We start from the raw sequence: 17,707 nt of genomic DNA, 5'->3' as shown, positions 1-17,707 counted from the left end.
TCACTATGGACGACACCTTTTGGATCCCTGACTCATTTCGCTAAACACAAGAGGTGTTCATTCTCGTTCGTACATCATGCTTACACTCCGGACTAACGAGCGTTGCGTTGCCTCATGACACTATTTACAATCGCTGCCATGACCTCTTGCCCGGTATGGCTAGCATCGGAACATCCTGCTTTCAGCTGCGCTCTACACAACCATAATGCTGTCCCACATGCCTCCATCAATACAACTCCAAGTGTACAGTACTGCCGCAGTAGTGGCACATCTTACTGTCTCGATTCTCAAAGTCGACGCGGTCCGGACATCTTGACCAGCGAACCCTCCAGCATTTTCTTCTCCTTCGCTTCATCCAAGGGAAACTTCTTGCGTGTGTGGTGGCTGTAATCCTGCAGCTCTTTCAGGTTGTCAAATCGATGGATGGCGTTTCCAGCTCGTTTGGCTTTGACCAAGTCAATGATGTTGACGAACACATCCTCGAGGCTCTGGTCATAGTGATCGACTCGCCGACAGGTACACCGACGTCTGCGCAGAGAGCTTGCCATCCGGCTAGGCGGTCGACATCTTTGCCATACTGCTCGTCGAAGAACTGAATGGCACTCGCGATGCGCTTCTTCTTCTTTGCTTGGCTCTTCGATGGCTTCTGCATCTTGTTTGAGGTTGGTGACACTGCAGTTTATGCAATGGGCATTGAGGGTCGTGCAAAGCTCTCCAGGGAAAGAAAGACTCTGATGTGAGCATATGTGAGTGCTCCGCTTCCCTCACTTCAGCTCTCGTTCACGCGGCGATTGCGTTGCCCACACCATCTCACTTCGACTCTCACTCTCATACTCTCACTCAATCCTACATCACCCCAGCGGCGGTTGTAAAACATGCAGCACCAGCATCAATCAGAACAGGTCCCAGTGTATCTATGGTCGCGTGGTAAAGGGTATCGAATATGTCCAAGGTATATACACATGTGTCTGATTTGCAGATCCGCACTTCTTAAAGTGCAAGAGCACCCAAAGCGACAACACCAAGGAAACCTGCTGCAGCAGTAGCGCGAGCAGCGGCACCAGTCTGAGTTGCTGGGCCAGTGGTGACGGCATCACCTGTTGCAGTCGGTGCTTGGGAAGAGCTTGCGCGGCTTGATGTGCCAGTGATCATGGTCGAGCTCTCGGATGAATCAGTCGCGGAGGCAGAGGACTCGGTGTTGGTAGCGGATTCGGTGTTGGAAGCTGCAAGGCTGTTAGTGGACATGCTGTAACGAATATAGGAAGGCGCGGACCAGTGGATGAGTGTGCTACTGTGTCAATAGTCACGCCTGACGGGAGAGGGAACGCACTGGGCCTTGCAGTGACAGCCGCGGAAGAAGAGTCCGCGCTCGTGCTTGCAGGTGTGGTGTTGGTGCTGTCGACGGCGAATGGAGGAGTGAAATTGGTCTCTGACGAGTCGCTGTCCGCAACGATCTCTACCGTATAATCGGCCCCGCGGACGATGTCTGACGGAATATCCCAGGTGTACGAGCCCGAGTTTGGAATGTTAGCTGCTCATCGTCAGTCTTGTAGGATCAGACATGCGTGCCATCAGTGCAAGCTTACACGCGATGGGCGTGCCCTCAGCCAGGTTGCCGCTCGAGCCACTTCGCAGAATCAAGGACACCGTGCCGTCAGTCGTAGGGTTCCACTCCAAAGTGAGTGACTGGCCAGCGGCCGCCTGGCGACCTCCCACGGGGTTCTTGAAAGGGTTGGCATTTGACTGCGCGGATGCGACAGCGCTGAGCAGAGCAGCGATGAACGATCGTGTGAAGAGCATGTTGATTAATGTCGTGGGTTAGTGATGAGTAACGATCGTGTGGTGAGAACAATGGAATGGGAAGAGCGATGAGGTCTGGAGACAGCCTACCTTGGACCTGGCGCGAAGTTATGCTGAACGGATCAACAGGTACCAACGCCCCTGGTATATATCTGTAGGGTCGGTAGCTAGGCATTCTAGGCTTGGTGGTTGTGTAGTAGCCAATCATGGGCTGCGTTGTCAGCTAGACCCAGCCCAAACATTCCACTGAGTTTGGCCTAGAAGGCAACATCGTGGGACGGCTGTGCCGCCCACGCCGCTTGGTCATGCGCACACTCAAGACAGTGGCAAGTCGCTTCAGGCAGAACTTGCGAATGCGTCAAAATGGAATGCATACTCTGTTGAGTGGTCTTCTCCTCGAGCTCTACGCAAACAGTGACATCGCTCGCAAGTCCAGAACATCCGGTAGATCTCGGGAGTTGTCTTCGCGGCTTGGAGATTGCGCCAGAGAGCGCCGGGTGAGTCGGTCGGAGATGAGGAGGTGCCATTCGCCGCCGCATAGGAATGCCCGTCAACCAGCAGTGTTATGCCAGTATAAAACATGGCCAGGTGCTGCCGCCAAACGACTTGCGAAGCTTCTGCGACTGCCACCGGCAAGCAGCAGGATGCCGCCGGAAACGTACTGCTGATACAGCATACACTGCTCGACGACGGCGACCTAGCGCTCGCAGCTCTGGACTGGAATAGTCGGTCCGCGGGTGACATGAAGCTCACTGGCGGAGCGATCCTGCCGTTGCTTCTCCAGCAAACAGTCGGTCGTCGTTGCAGTAGCACAAGGCTCGACATGAGATGTGGAGCAGCATCGATATTGGGGCAGGCCACCATGCGACGAGTGCTGACGATAGACGTCATTGCTGCTTCATATGGAAGACGAGCCCAGATGCCAGAAGGATACATAAGTTGGGAGCAGAGCCACGTGAGCGATGGAGCGGAGGCTCAAACTGCGTTCGGCGAGAATAGTAGTAGACGTTGCAGAAAGTAGTAGACGTTGCAGAAAGTAGTAGACGTTGCAGAAAGCCACATGACTCTTACTAGCGCCGCATCAATAGACTAGCGCGTGTCCAATTGGCATGACACGCTCGCTGTAGCGCGGGTACATGTGCATGCGCTCGGCCAGGGGCCGCAGCCAGACGCGAACTAATTGGTGCCCGGGAGATTTGTTTGGCGAGAAAAGGACGGTCGGGCCCGTGTGCGACGAACGTTCCATCGCAACAGGCTCCCCACCTCCCTTACAGCAAGAAGCGCCTTTGTTCGCACTCGCACTCGCACTCCTGTCATCGTCCTTGTCCTGCATCGCACAGCATCACATTCTCTTTATCCGTCATCCTTGAGACGTGCCACTCGTTACCCACCCGCTGTCAGACGATCCATCACCACGACAAATCCACCTCGCAGTACTACCAAGCAGTCAACAATCCCACAGAATGTTCGCGAAAGCTCTCTTCGTCGGCGTACTCGCTGCATTCGCCGCTGCCCAAGGCACCTCGTCGACTCTGTACTTTACCCGTGTGCCTAGCCCCATCACCGCAGGACAGCAGACGGCTCTGACCTACGCCACTGGTGATACCACCTCGGTACGACGTCAAAGATGCCTTCACCCTGGCCATTGTATGCTAACATCATCACAGCCGGTCACTATCTTGCTGAGGAAGGGAAACCCGGGCGACTTGAAGACGGTTGCCACACTGACCGACTCTGCTACCAACGGCCAGTACATCTGGAGCGTTGACAGGAGCCTTGAGAACGGCGCCGACTACGCCCTGGAGATCAAGCAGGGCAACGAGCTGAACTACTTCGGACCCTGTAAGCTAGACCACGCCTTTCCGACATCCCATACAGCACTAACGATCCCTTAGTCCAGATCCAGGGTGGTGGCCAGGGTGGTAGCTCCAGCAGCTCTTCCGCTTCTGGATCGTAAGTCAACTCATCCTACACCTGTTTGATAGCTTCTCTAACAGGTCCCCAGCATGACCTCCCACGGTTCCAGCTCAGCCATCGCAACCATGACCGTCTCGCAAAACTCCTCCGCCATCACGACCGCCACGATCAGCGCAGGCACTGGCACCTCCATGTCACGCAACCAAACCATGAGCTCCGCGACCCTCACCCGCACCAGCTCCGAGAGCGCAACCGAGACTCCAGCTGGCACCAGCGGTGCTGGCTTCCAGGGCAGCCAAACAAGTGCCTCTGCTCCAGCCAGCACCGGTGCTGCCTCCTCCCTCGTGGCCACCGGCGGCAGCGCACTTGCCCTCGCCTTTGGTGCCGTGGCCGCAATTTTCTTCTGCTGAAGAGCATGACCTTTCCACGGATCATTCAGAACTTTGTCTACAAATGTCCAGCAAGAATGGATCTTCAGCATCCTGGCGGCGTTTGAAACAAGTGTTGTAGCGGCAGCATCGCATCACCACGCCTCGAGCGAGAGTCACGCGACATTGAATGTACGATTTTTTCGAGGATAATGTTCGATACTTTTAATCATTAGCCGCTGTACTACTCCTGTAGCAGAGAGAATTAAGGATCTCGCAGTAAAGGACAGAGTCATTTGCACCGATCAATACATGCGAAGTCTTCTTGCGTGAATTCTTGCGTGAAGTTCATTTTGGCTCGTGGGTCGAGGAAGCAGATCTGATGCCGTGACCACCAGATCCCATGCTGTGGCACCGGCACATAATGGTTCGTCCGATGTTAATGGCCCAGGGGCGACGTCCGAAACAGGCAAGGAAGGTGCGGACAACTCGAAAACACTCACAGTGTCAGTCTGATGGTCACTTTTGTCTTTCCATGCTATTGAAATAATCTGCAGCTTTTCGCGGCTGTGTCCATCTCTCCGGACTCGCTGTTCATAGGTCGCGGTATCGCCCTGCTACTAAGCCCATCTATACTACGGCTCAGAAGGCCCCAGATGAATCCCGTGACGCCTCTCCGTTACGCTCTTTGCAACTTTCTGCCTGCGAGACTGGGTCCATCGATCTTATTTTGGAAGCCCGCTGACCGCTATCAACAAAAGAGATGTAAGATCATGAGCATCCAGTGTAGGCACATGCCCACAATCTATGAAAATGCCAAACGCCGTGGTGCTCCGCTGATGTTATGCACGTAATCCATCGAAAGAGTAAAACGCCGATGTAGCCTGACCGGGGTGGTATCGTATCCAAGCCGGAGCAGATTCAAGCTATGTCAAAATATCATGCCACGCCCATGGCTCGCTGTTTGTCGTAGATTCCTGACCGTACGCTGCCCCTGTTCGGACTGCCATGACACTCTGTACTCGCGCTGGGATTCACATAAGGCAGATTGGGTGGGGTCATTGGGTCTCCACCGACGTGTCTGACTGAGCTTTCGTTCTGCCAGGCACTCTGTTGGTACGGGTCCGTGTCCACGCGGGTTACGACAGGAGCGGAAGAGGGCGGCGATGTCGCTCCGTTGTGGACTGCTGCTATTGTTGGCTGTGCACTGTTGACTGTTGGTGCTTTGGCACGGTCGCCATATCTTTTCAGGATTTCCTTAGTGGTGATGTCGGCACTGTTGCTGAAGAGAGAAGAGTCGTTCAAGATCATGGCGAGATCTTCGGGAACCTGTAAATGTCAGTTAGTGTCTGTTTGATCGATGGTGATACCAGCAATACTCACCTCACACATGGCTTCGTTGCACTCGATCAAGCTGTGGACAGCTTCAATGGCCAAGAAGCTGTCATCAACAGGTACATGATCTTTGCCACGATGCAGAATGTTCGGTGTGATGACGGTCGCCAGGTTGTGAATGTCCATCTTGCTTCCGCTCTCCTCGTCAACATGACTGAAGCTAGAAACCCATTGCAGGAATGTGAAGAGCACTTCCATGGTGTCTCTGTGGGACTTGGGCAGCAGACAACAAGTCAGATGCAGCAGCCTTCGCCTTCGATCACTGTCGTCAATCTTTTGTGAGGTAATCCAGAGATCGTGCAGCTTGTGTGTAAGAAGCGGGTCCGGTAATTCGCGGAGGAACTTCTTCAGCAGCGCAGCCACCTGAACTGGATTCTCCTTCGACAGGTCGACATCAACAGCACCCTTGTTGTCAATCTCCTCTTTGACATCGTTGAGCCGCTTAATGTTGCCGTTCTTCCGGAAAACTCCTTCGACTGACATGTCCATAGTGCGCATTGCTGTAATGCACTCTTGCACCAGGGACGGGATTTTCAACGACCCGGGACCAACGCCATCGGTGCTTTCTTCATAATCGCGCTCAATGATTTGGTCCAGAGGTATGCCGAAGATGGCGGTCTTCGGTCTCTTCTCCTTCTTCTCCTTACCCTGGAACGCTTTGCCGAACTTGCTCCAGAAAGTGGGACGCTTGCTTTCTATAAGCTCAAGCAGCTCTTCCTGGTTGAAGTGGCCTTCGAGTAGTGGCTCCATCGACAGAACAGCAACGTGTCGAACAATAAAGTACTCCAGAGCCGTCAGCTCAGAGAAATATTTCTTCGTACCAGGTGGACGAGTCTCCATGCGCTCATTGCCATCGCCAGACCATTCCCGAGTGTGGCCATTGATCAACTTGGGTCTTGGCTCGTGCGGTATCATGGGCTGCCTTGCGAACCTGGAAGCGTTCGGTCTTTGTTCTCTCGTCTGCTGAGCCTGCACTATCCTGGGAATGTCATCGAGGGTCATGGCGTCGTTCTTGCCAAAAGCCAAGTGGTTCAGAGCCTCGCCGTTAGCGTCTCGATCCTCGACAATCTGGAACGTGCCAGTCCTTCTTCGGCCATTGCCACCATCTGCAGAGCCAGGCCTCATACCCTCGGGCCCGTCAATGATTCTCGATGTCCGGGCTTTCTTGGTTGCATTCGAAAGGTGCTTGTCCATTCGTGTGCTTCTCAGACGTCGAACATCTCCCATTGTATCTTCGTAGCTCTGATCGCCTTGATTTTTTTGTGCTCCAGACCTGCCAGCGTACGATCTGGATCTCGTGTTGGAGCGTAAAAGGGGAGGCTGGCCTTCGTTCGAGGGTGTATGCCCTTCTCGTGAGTCGTATCCTGCAAGATTGGGGTCATCACTTGTGTGCGGGAGTGCGCCGCTGGTCCTCAGCGTTGCCAAAAGCCTTGCGTGAGCCACCCTGAGTAGATGCACATATTGCTGCAACCGTGTGATGGGCACAAATCCGCCGGCTCTCGAATCAGAAGGAGCGTGGATCGAACACCATACTCGCTGGGTCTGTTCACTCCACCGAGCCTCGCCTGGGTCGTCGCTCAAGTCTTTACCGCACTTCGAGCAGCTGACGCATTGTGTATGGAGGACTCGATTGTCCCGCCGGAAGCACTTGTCCTCGACAGCTTTGCCACACACGACACAAGTGTCTGCACTTTTGTCGACGTACAATTCGGCGTCAGCCTTGGAGTCTCTCTGGCTTTCCGACTGCAAGCGGTCCTCGAGCTTGCTGATATCCTCGAGGAAGCTCTCCAAGCCTTCCGCACTCGCGGTCTCACGTTCCAGCTTCAGAGCGCCAGACAAGCAGATTCTGATCATCAACTTCAAGTAATGCGCCAGTCCAGTCACCAGCGATAGCAGCTCTTGAGTGACGCCAAGCCGTCGTACGCCGTTATCTTGATTCTCTGCGAGCAGTTGGAAGAACGCCACGACTTTCTTGCAAAGAAGCTTTGCCTCTCTGCTGTAGCTGAGTCCGGGGTGCACAATGGCTTCAAAGGTCCGGACGCCATCTGCGTTCCTGTTGGGTCGAACGTGAAGTCGGTGATCGAGAACGTCTGCTGCGCCGAAAAGAAGATCGACGTGAGTGATGAATTTCTTGGCCGCCACGACACCGTCCATGTACGCTCCGTTACTGACATGCAGCAACATGTCCGATATGCATGTGGCTGAACGTTCCTCGAAGGTCGATAGTGTGTGCCATATCCAGTGGACTTTGTACTCGACTGCTTCTTCTTCGTTCTTGACGACCTGCCTCTCATTTTCACTGGCATCGCCTTCGCCTGTGTCGCGATCTATCCTTAGTCGCTCGAGCGCTTGCTCTTCCTCAGAACCCTTCGGCGGCGGTGCATGTAGTCGTACGTTCCAGTATTTGTGAATCATGTAGCACTCAGGATGCCAATGCTGATTCACACCATTCCGGAATATCTCCACAAACTGCTTCAGAATGGCTGTTTGACAGCCATTACATTTCTGTGCAAACTTGGTGGAATAGTGATAGTGGCAGTACACGCTGCCCTCATGTTCATAGTACGAGTCTTGTGCGCCGAAAACTGTGGGACACACTGAGCATGTGAAGTGCTCAATGTGGTATTTTCGATCCAGTGCTGTGATGTATGATCCTCTCAGAGCTCCACCACAGGCAAAGCAGAGTAGATCGAGCCGTCGAAAATAGTCGGTCTCGCACAGTGGATACTGGCCCGGCGGTTGGTCTGGCACCGGAAAGAACTTGGAGGCTACGATCTTGCCACAGTCCTGCGACGTTGTTAGTTGTAAGTCCGTAAGCTGTGCGCATGCGACCTCCTTCGGGTACATACGTGACATGTAAAGCACTCCAAATGATATGTGTCCCCCAGCGCTCTCACGAACTGTCCAGTGAGATGCCGCTGGCACTTCCCACACGATCTCTGCTGTCCGCTGGGCCGTCGACCATTTGACTTGGACCTGTCTTTGCTACCACCCTCATTCGTGGCCTCGACCGAGGGTCTCGATCGATCTTGGGGTGCCAAAGCGGCAGCATTCTCCTGCTCGTGCGGCCGTGTGCTAAGGTCTGTCCGGCCGTTCGCCACGGGTGAGTGATCGTGCTGTGCAAACTGGCCGTCGTCGTCGTGGTATGCCTGCTTCGCCGCGCCGGGCGGCCTGTCGCTAGGTGGCAGAGCCATGCCAGGGCTCCGCTAGGTGTCGCGGAGACACGATAGCGTGCGCGCAATGGTCGTGCGGTCGCAGTGTCGCAGTCGCAGATCTGGCGAGGGTGCGCAATAGTATCGCAGCAGGGTGGCGGAAGGGGGTATGGCGACGGGCCTGTGTCCGACTCGCGCACAGGGCGTGGTGCAGGTGTGGAAGTGCCAGTGCCAGGAATCGCCTCGATCCACCTCCTCCACCACCAAGATTTACAGTCTGTGGTGGTGCGGTGTGCTGCTCCTCCTCGTGCGCAGCGCAGATGGACGCGGTGTGGCGTGGCGTGGGCGCGGGTGTGGGTGAGGATCGTGTGGTCGCGAATGCTGTGCGAACGTCGCCAGTCGAGGACAACAGGGCGACAGGAGGGGATAGGGTTGCGCGATGGGTGTGCAGCAGAGTCGCGGCGCAGGGCGTGGGTGCGGTGGTCGGGGGTGTTGGAGTTTCAGGCGGGAGTGCTTCCAGTTTGGAGCGAGGTACCGTACCAGAGGCGCGAAGAGCCTCTTGCCCGTGCTGCAATACCAATAACTCACGCAAAGTCACCTACACCCAATTCTGCATGCAATAACGCGGCGAAGTGAGGCTGTGCTAGACTTGTGCGCTGTTCCGTCCTGCCTGAGTGCCTGACGAAGCTGCATCTCGTTCATTGCTTCTTCCAAACAAAGACACAAGCCATGAAACTAGAACTATAGCATTCTTGGCGCGAAACAGCGGCACCACTGCATCCCGTCTCCATCTCCATCCCCATCTCCACCTTCACCGAGTCGCGTGCGAGACCAAGCCACGCGACACCACCCAAACATCCACATCCACTAACACCGCTCCGCACAACCATCTCAACAACCTCAACCCACCTCCACCACCACCACCACCACCACCATTACCACCTCATCCATCACCATGGCCGGCCCCCAATCGCGCGTCCCAGCACCAACCTCGCGCCGCCGCCCACCCCCAACCGGCGACGAAGAAGCCACCACGCACCTCAAACTCGGCGAAATGTCCGGCGAACAAGCCCTCTCCCCCGCCGAAGTCACCCTCATGCTCGACCAACTCGAGAAAGCCCGCGGCCAGCCCAACCACACCGAAATCTACTACAAGACCCGCGATTACTGCCGCCACTTTGCGCGCTTCAAGGACGACAACAGCATACGACAGGTCAACCAGATCAGTACCGAGCTGACGGAGCGCGAGCTGGGAATCACGCAGTTTGAGAGGGCGCAGTTGGGTGAGTGATAGTCTAGACAAAGACGGATGGGATCCAGAAGGGAGTATTATCTGGATAAGAAGTGCTGACTGTCGGTTGGATGATAGCTACACTATGCTGCGACACGGCCGAAGAAGCACGCACTCTGGTCCCTTCGCTAGAGGGCAAGATCGGCGACGACGAGCTGGAAATTGTGCTCAACGACATTGCCAAGCTACGTGACTTCCAGTAGATCCTTTGTGTTGCATTTGAAAGAGTTATTGAAGCGAGGCGTCGGTGGGCTGGGCATGAATGATCAGGGTGCGAGGTTTCTGCATTTTGCGACGATGCTCTTGTAGCCACCAGAGCTTTTCACATGAGCAGGGCGCAGGCTTTGGAATTTTTGAATAAAAGAGAAAAATCGTATTCCACGATGCTTCTGGCTGAGAGATGTGATTGTCTCTATATTGATACAAACTGTATCCTCCTCGTGGCATTCTCGATCTTGTGGGAATCAAATGCCTTGCGCTATCAAACACTTCCATTCGTGGTGTTACAAAGCGCCAACGCAAGGTCCCAGACTGTGATCGCCTCTGCGACTACTTAAAAAAGGCTGTTTTCTCGCGACATTTTGGAACAGAAGTGATTTCTCAAACCCAGCAACCCTGTCAAATTATGTTGTGCTGTAACTCCCCAAACGCCCTGCTTGCAAAGACTCCGTAACGCGGTCGTAAAGTCGGTAACTTAACATAGGAAACAAGCAAAGCTAACGTAGCCTCGAAAATCAATACAGCGAATGTAATGCGAACAATGTGAATGTCGATCTGTAGCAAGACTTGCTTGCTCAGGTGTCTTCTTGAGATGCTGCTCTGGGTGTCGGATCTGGATCGGCGTCTCCAGTGTCTTGCGGCTTCGGTGTAGCATCGTCTGGCGTTCGAGCGTCCATATCAATGTCTTCGGTATGATGGCCTGGAGCGGGAGGAAAGAATTCGGGTGGTGTCAAATGCCCAGTAGCAGCAGCAGCGACATCGGCAAGCGATTCTTCCAGAATTGCATGCTCTGCGCTGGCTGTTCGAGGCCCGGCTGCAGACAGGAGATCTTCACTCGAGATCACGCTCCCTTTAGTCTTATCAGTAAATGCCTACCCAAGACCATTGAGAAACTTTTGACTCACCGTTGCTCGAAGAACGCATCATCTCTGTACCTAGCTTAGAACTACGCTTGACGTGACGTTTGGGAGACCGCTGGCGGACAGGGGCACGTCCAAGCTCGTCCTCCTCGAGTTCGTCATCGCCGCTCTCCGCGGCCGATTCGTGGCGTACCTTCTCCAATGATCTTCGTTTTGCCTGGATTGCTTCGTTCGAAGGTTGTCTTCTCGGCGCTGGTTGATCCGATTCACCGGACAGAGCCGCAGGTGCAGACGACTGATGCTCAAGGTGTGGCAGAGGATGCCCGATCCCAGCCTGTTTACTTGCTTGATCCAGACTGCGAGTGATGCCCAGACCGCCAGTGGTGCCAAAGTTGCGCTCGAGGTCTGAGGGGCCCTGCTCCGAATCCATAGTTGGCTGTCGACTGATGATGAACGGAATGCTGTGATTAGAATCCTCACCAATAGATGTCGTTGAGCCGATCGAATTCTCGCGATTGCTTGTGACGCTCGAGGATGCATGGAAGCTGCCTCCGGCGATTGACGATGTAGTAGTTGGACTATCATCAGTCGGCATTGACTCTTTGCGCAACCCCGATGGAGGGATGGCTTGGGGCATGGGCGGCTTCCAGCCTTCCGGTGGCGTCCTCCACTGACAGAGTCTACCCATCACCTCTTCCAGCTTCTCCTTTGTGGGCGGTTTTTCGATGAGCGCATCGAAATGATGAGCCCCTTGAAGCTGGTTGAGATAACCTGTCACGGCTACTATGGGGGTGTGAGAATTGGCGTTCTTGGTGTCCCGAATCATTCTCGCAACATCAGCACCGTTGACATGGGGCAGTTTGTACTCCATCATGATAATGTCGAACTTCACTTCGCTCATGGCATACCTCATTGCCTCGGATCCGTTAGTCACGGCAATGGTGCGGCATCGCAACTTCTCCAGAAGGCGCTCCATTACGAGGCGAGACACAGGATGATCCTCACAAACGAGAACATCAAGGGTTCGGAAAGTGGGTCCGTCTGCCAGGCTGATCTGAGATAGCCGCCGGGAGCTCTGGCGCCGACGCTGTACGCGTAGTAGAGCTTGGTGTCGAGTCTCTTCGTTGTCTGAAGAAGATGGTGAGACATCGAATACTCCACTTCTTCGCTTGTGATGGTGCGAGGCAAGCATTTCAGGGACATGGTCTCCGTCTTGATCCTGGGAACCAACAGTCTGTGATCTTTGCCTTGGCGATGAAACACTTCCTTGCCGACTTCCCGGGGAGGCGCGGTCTGGGTGAGATGGCAGATGGACAGAACCTGACTTGCCTGATTTAATTGGCGATGGTGCGCTCGCAGAAGCCTTGAAAGTGACAGGTAACCTTGGTGCGTGTTCGAGAGACGTGCCCGGTTGTAGCGAGCTGCTAGTCTGTTGTGACAAGTTCGAAGAGCCGCTTGACGTTTTGCGTCGGTCCTGATGCTGACCCGCACTAAAAGACACAAGCAATGGGGAAGATGGCTGCGATCCACGATTTGGCGAAGAGTTGGCCTGGCTCAGTAGAGAGGGAGACTGTGGGCGGGTTGAGCCCTTGTTGGCAGACAATGTGCGCTTGAGCGGCCCTGGGACCACAGGACTGGACTCTAAGGATGGCGCTGGTGGTGGCGATGCCAATGCTGATGAAGACGCGGCTGCACTGTTTGCAGTCTTGGTCTGTGCATGCATGGCATCTGCTCGGAGTTTTTGGATGACATCCTTGTTCGCCTTTTCAAGCACTGGGAGATTCTTGAATTGGAAGTTCCCAAAGTCATCAGCAGCTACGGGCTCACTGAGACGTCGTGATCGATTGTCTCTCACATGTGGCGGTATGTGCAGTGGCATCAGGTTCCGCTTGACGGAATTGACTTGGCTCCTAACCCGCGAAAGCGCGTCGTGCGGCCTGTCTGGGTAGTCGGCTCCTGGAGTTTGCACCGGCGACGAGGACTGGTCCTCGAATTCGGCGGCGAAGCTCTGCATTGTGGCGCCTCGCGAATCGAAATACTCTGTGTCCTCGGGATTCTCGCTAGCGGGGACGAAAGATGCTTCGTCCTCGCGAAGAGTCTCCCAATTGATCCCGGTAAACCAGGAATGAGCCTTGATTTCATCACCACCACTGTCATACTTTCCGTCCTTGTTAGATCCCAGACGTTCTTGCGGATCAAGACACATGAGCTTGTTGATGAGGTCCTTTGCTTCTTCAGACACGTCATCTTCATCTTCTGAAGGCCAGTGTATGTTGCGCATCAAGATGTTCTGGAACACTTCCTCGGGGGTATCAGCATTGAATGGTGGCCGTCCATATAGACACTCGAACAGAATGCAGCCAAGTGACCACCAATCACTCATCTCGTCTTGACCGGCACCGTTGATCGTTTCGGGTGCCAGGTAGTCCGGTGTGCCCACAAATCGCCGGTTGCTGTCGTCGGGATCAAAGAGTGCCATCACAGGTGGGGGCATAGCTGATGGCTGTGGGGGAGTCTCTGTCCTCGGTGCGCTCGAGTTACTAGCAACAGGCTGCAGTGCGTATGGATCTGGCGACTCTTGACCCTCTTCGTCGGCTGTTTCCTCTTCAATCGGCGTTCTCCCATCAGCTATTGAGAACCTACGAAACATTGCCGAGAGAGCCTCGCTGTCACCACTATCGCTGCGGTGCCCAGATGTCCGCCGAGAGGGCTCTCTTGATCCTTCTCGATACAGACTGAAATATGAGGGCTGATTCATGTCGTGACTCATGACTGCGGGTGTCAATGCTGGTGTTTGCGCCGGGGAATGGTGTCCTTGGTAGTCAAATGAAGTCGATCGCGAGGAGGTCACAGATGGCGCTCGCCGGAAAGGCCCTGCTTTCAGGAGATCAGGTGGCGCATCACCTGGTTTAGCGTCGATGGCGCGCTTTTGTCGCCCAATGAGACCCATACGCGAAAGACCAAAGTCGGTCAGCTTCAGATGCCCTTTAGCATCAATCAGAAGGTTGTCTGGCTTGAGGTCTCGATGGACAATTTGGCGGCTGTGTAGATGCTGCACACACAGCACCACCTCAGCAATGTACTTTTGAGTCCAGTCCTCCGGCAGCGCTCCGAGTACTTTGATCAGCGAGGCACAATCCCCTCCATTCAGGTACTCCATGACAAGGTAGAGAAAATCCTTGCTAGAGAAGGTCCAGTACAGCTTCGCGACGAAATCGCTCTCGCCTTGCCACATCATGATCGCACGTTCGGCCTTGACATTTGTTACTTGATTCTTGGCAATCATGTCGGTTTTCTTGAGCGTCTTGATGGCATAGTAATCGCCAGTCGACTTCTTCTTGGACAGGTAGACACTGCCAAAAGCACCCTTGCTGATCGGCTTGATGATCTCGAAGTCTTTGATTGATGTCTGAACCGCCCGTGGCTGGGGATTGCTGATCACGGCACTCAATCGTGGTGATGCAGGCCGTCCAAGCGCCTCCGACAACGCGGCTGAAGATTGCCGACGATGATGGTGATGATGATGTTGCGCGCGGATTATGGGCGAATTGAACTCGCTCTGAGTCAATATTGGCGACGTTATTGGCGAAGGGTTGCTGTCAGTACCACTGGGTAGTCTAGGCTTAGCCATGCGAAGGGGCGAAGAAGGTGGTGGTGGACCACGACCAGGCGAATGATGGCGACCGGCACCTGTCAGGCTGGGAAGAATCAGACTTTGCCGTTTGCGATCCCGTGATCTTGTGCTGGCAACGCGACTCAAACTCAGCTCAGCCCCAGGTGAGTCTGCGCGACGATGGCTCCCGGTGGCACTGGCGATTGACGAGCGCATGCTGCCATCACTTTCCGCGCCAGTGTCGCTCTCCAATGCGATCGACCCGCGTTTGTGCAGCAAGAATGATTCAGAAGGCGCGCTGTACGACTTGGGGGTGGTGGCTCCAGCGCGTGGACTACTGGCTCGCGAGGACCCTGCGGATGACTGACGTCGCTGGAGTATGGATTCCGACGTGTTCCTAAGAGCCATGGCCATAGCGGAAGAGCTGCCAGCAGACTTGAATGTGTTGAGATTGAACATGTCGTCGCCATGCGTTTGTTCCGGACCTTCGTTTGCTGTTTCTGAGGCCGCCATGATTCCTGGGTTGTGCTCTGAAGGCTCATAGCCACCATTGTCTTCACTGCAGCTTGAATCGCTATCGTCGCCGGCAGCAATGCGGACAGCCTTTTGCAGCGCCGCCTCGATACACTCTTGCACCAGAATATCGTACTCGATACGAATGCGTTCTGAATACTCAAGGATGCGACGATGTCGGAAGACAGCCTCAATCTTGGATTTCGCCAGCTGCGAAGTGTCGTCGCAGAGAAGAGCGAGACCATGTTCGTTCTCAAGCGATCCAGCGCTCGGCGATTGCCATTGCATGACCTGTTGTATGCGGCCCTCTGACTGCGGGGACTGTGTCCGAAGCTCCCCAGGAGCATAACCCTTGGTGTCTTTTATTGACGGTGTGCTGATCTCCATCGCTGTGTCGCAAAGATCTAGGATCAATTCCACTATGCGGGCCAGAGGCCTCCTGACAGCAAAGCTTCTGGCTCTATGATGACCAAAGCCGCTGGCTGAAGATTCTCGAGAGCGCGGCTGATGCGCAGCAGGTGTAGATCGGCCAGATGTAGGTCCAGAAGACGGAGTCGAGGTCGGACCAATGGTGTATCCCTTGTACTCGGCCTTGGGCACCGGGGACGGCGATCCGGCATCGATGGCATTCTGCTTTGGCACTCGGGCCTGTACCTCCAGTGCATCAAGAACCTTGACCAAAGCCGATCTCTGCTCATTCAGAGACTCCTGTGCCATCTGCACTTCCATTTCTGCTCGGTGTTCCTGGAAGCATAGCTCGGTGTGCTTTTCGAACCACCAGGGTGTGATTTGACGTTCACAGATCCGACAAAGCACAGGGAGAGGAGGCGGATGGTTGCCCGGGTCGTTCATTCCAACATCTGTCAGTATGGTCAAGTAATTGGCTAGCATTTCAGCCCCGATGCCCAGTGAGTCGGCCAAGACCGGTGGCAGGTCGATGGTGATCTCACGTGAGACAGCGGGCTTGATCATCCACATTGTGTGACTCTCTTCACCCGTCGTACGATCGTAGACCATGATGCCCTGAGCTTCAAGCTCCACGCTTTCATCCTCCGCCGGTTGCGCATCAGCTGCCTCGCCAGGCTCCGGTAAACTGTCGAGTCCAGCCTGCGGTTCCACCGGCGTTTTGTCGTCTGCTGAGTGAGCATCCTCATAGGGGATACTGGGAGGACTCTTGATGGAGAACCGCACGACACGGCTCTTGGAGTCGTCCTTTCGCATGGCATCAAGGCAATTGGCAAAGATGGTGTTGTTCTCGGCCAACAGCTCAGCAATTGGCTTTCCAACGACACTGCTTGGTGCAATGCCAGTCACGTCCTCCCAGGAGGGACTGACCCATCTGACGTGGCCCTCGAGGTCCAGCTCCAGAATGGCATTGAGAGACTGCTCCGCAGCCTTTTTCAGATCCTCACGTTCTTCCCGTATGTCCATGCTGATTGTCCTAAGCATCTGCCCTCTGTCGTGTCCTTCTGCTGCCGCTTCGTCCTTCAATGCAGCGACGGCTGGCGGCACCAGACTCGCGGGTGGGCCTCCGCCCTCGCTTGCGGCCATCTCGCGATTGCCTCTCAGTGCTATTGACCCAGTGCCTTCGGACTGGGCACGCCGATCGGCACCCAATGTTGCCGCTACTGCATTTGCGAACGCTTGCCCATCGCGACTGTGTAGCAGACGGACGGCGAGGTGAGGTGAGGTGAGTTGGGCACTCGAGGCGTCGGAGAACCTTCGGCGTGGAGCTGGCTGTTGTTCCTGACACAAGGGAAGTGCAGAGCGAGCGAGGTTGTTCGGGAGTGTCACCGCCTACGACGTGCTAGTCAGAGACACTGATGATCATGCGGGGGGCGTGAGGGAGGAGGAGATGGCAGCGGCGGTGGTGACGGTGACGGTGGTGGGTGGTGAGTGGAAACAGCTTAGGTCGGTCAAGCAGCAGGTACAGTAGTGTGCTCGGTGTGCAGTGGTCTAGACGAGGTACGGTAGAAGCGTCGCGCGCGGATCTTCCCCGCCGTCTTACGTGAAAGTACATGTACCTAGGTACCCTTCAGTTCGAACGTCAACAACACCTCAGTGACCTCACAACAAAGCCGCGCCTTTCATTGTTCGCATCGACAGCAGCGTGCTCGGACATGTGACGCGATCTTCGACTGCTGTGGCTACTACTTCGCACACCATAGATCCCACTGGGATCGATTCGTCGACAACGGCATAAGTTAGATCTCGCCGACCAGCATTGGACCCTTTTTAGGTGGGAAAAGCTTGCGCGAAAGGTGTTTCATGCTGCCCAGGCAAACCAGCAACGGCGTCGTACAGCAATCCTGGTCTCACGGGAGGGAAGGTGCGAAGCAAGCAACACGCGGCAGCGTCATCTCCGACTGGCTGCCTGTACCGTAGCTCCACGCGTTCTGTGAGCTGCCTGGCAACGGATCCTTACGGCTACGACTGCATGCGACTACATACAGGCTGTCAGAAGCACATGTGCCGGTCTACAGTCATGATAAGGGCACGCTGGAATGCTGAGAACGAGGCCCGAAGCTCGTGTAGAGGGTGTTCAATGTAGATATGGTGTAAGTTTGGTCCTCATGCGA

The 17,707-nt window shown here is 55.0% G+C and overlaps 6 protein-coding genes across 6 annotated transcripts; 2 read left to right on the top strand and 4 right to left on the bottom strand.

Annotated features, from left to right (window-relative positions):
* Nucleotides 1-287: 287 nt before the first annotated feature.
* On the bottom strand, nucleotides 288-652 carry CLAFUR5_00594 (uncharacterized protein; the record flags this gene model as incomplete). The annotated part of the gene is made up of 2 exons (XM_047899742.1): nucleotides 288-488; nucleotides 515-652. 2 exons carry the CDS (start codon nucleotides 650-652, stop codon nucleotides 288-290), a joined length of 339 nt encoding a protein of 112 aa, XP_047755533.1.
* Nucleotides 653-990: 338 nt separating this feature from the next.
* Nucleotides 991-1,800, bottom strand: CLAFUR5_00593 (putative cell wall protein; the record flags this gene model as incomplete). Its single annotated transcript, XM_047899741.1, has 3 exons — nucleotides 991-1,223; nucleotides 1,274-1,531; nucleotides 1,587-1,800. 3 exons carry the CDS (start codon nucleotides 1,798-1,800, stop codon nucleotides 991-993), a joined length of 705 nt encoding a protein of 234 aa, XP_047755532.1.
* Nucleotides 1,801-3,263: 1,463 nt separating this feature from the next.
* CLAFUR5_00592 (uncharacterized protein) lies at nucleotides 3,264-4,127 on the top strand (the record flags this gene model as incomplete). The annotated part of the gene is made up of 4 exons (XM_047899740.1): nucleotides 3,264-3,413; nucleotides 3,468-3,642; nucleotides 3,696-3,753; nucleotides 3,806-4,127. 4 exons carry the CDS (start codon nucleotides 3,264-3,266, stop codon nucleotides 4,125-4,127), a joined length of 705 nt encoding a protein of 234 aa, XP_047755531.1.
* An 897-nt stretch (nucleotides 4,128-5,024) lies between these two features.
* Nucleotides 5,025-8,674, bottom strand: CLAFUR5_00591 (Rho-type GTPase-activating protein 1; the record flags this gene model as incomplete). Its single annotated transcript, XM_047899739.1, has 3 exons — nucleotides 5,025-5,414; nucleotides 5,469-8,267; nucleotides 8,330-8,674. The coding sequence occupies 3 exons, from the start codon at nucleotides 8,672-8,674 to the stop codon at nucleotides 5,025-5,027; spliced, it is 3,534 nt and encodes a 1,177-aa protein (XP_047755530.1).
* A 913-nt stretch (nucleotides 8,675-9,587) lies between these two features.
* On the top strand, nucleotides 9,588-10,126 carry CLAFUR5_00590 (DNA-directed RNA polymerase II subunit rpb4; the record flags this gene model as incomplete). The annotated part of the gene is made up of 2 exons (XM_047899738.1): nucleotides 9,588-9,915; nucleotides 10,002-10,126. The coding sequence occupies 2 exons, from the start codon at nucleotides 9,588-9,590 to the stop codon at nucleotides 10,124-10,126; spliced, it is 453 nt and encodes a 150-aa protein (XP_047755266.1).
* Nucleotides 10,127-10,717: 591 nt separating this feature from the next.
* Nucleotides 10,718-16,829, bottom strand: CLAFUR5_00589 (Serine/threonine-protein kinase cek1; the record flags this gene model as incomplete). The annotated part of the gene is made up of 2 exons (XM_047899737.1): nucleotides 10,718-10,992; nucleotides 11,048-16,829. Coding segments are annotated over 2 exons (6,057 nt in total), but the record flags the coding sequence as incomplete, so codon positions are not given.
* Between the last annotated feature and the right edge of the window lie 878 nt (nucleotides 16,830-17,707).

Source organism: Fulvia fulva, chromosome 1 (assembly GCF_020509005.1).
Source record: "Fulvia fulva chromosome 1, complete sequence".
Lineage (NCBI taxonomy): Eukaryota > Fungi > Ascomycota > Dothideomycetes > Mycosphaerellales > Mycosphaerellaceae > Fulvia > Fulvia fulva.
The sequence above is the reverse complement of the archived record's forward strand: the minus strand, read 5'-3'. Positions and strand labels throughout refer to the sequence as shown.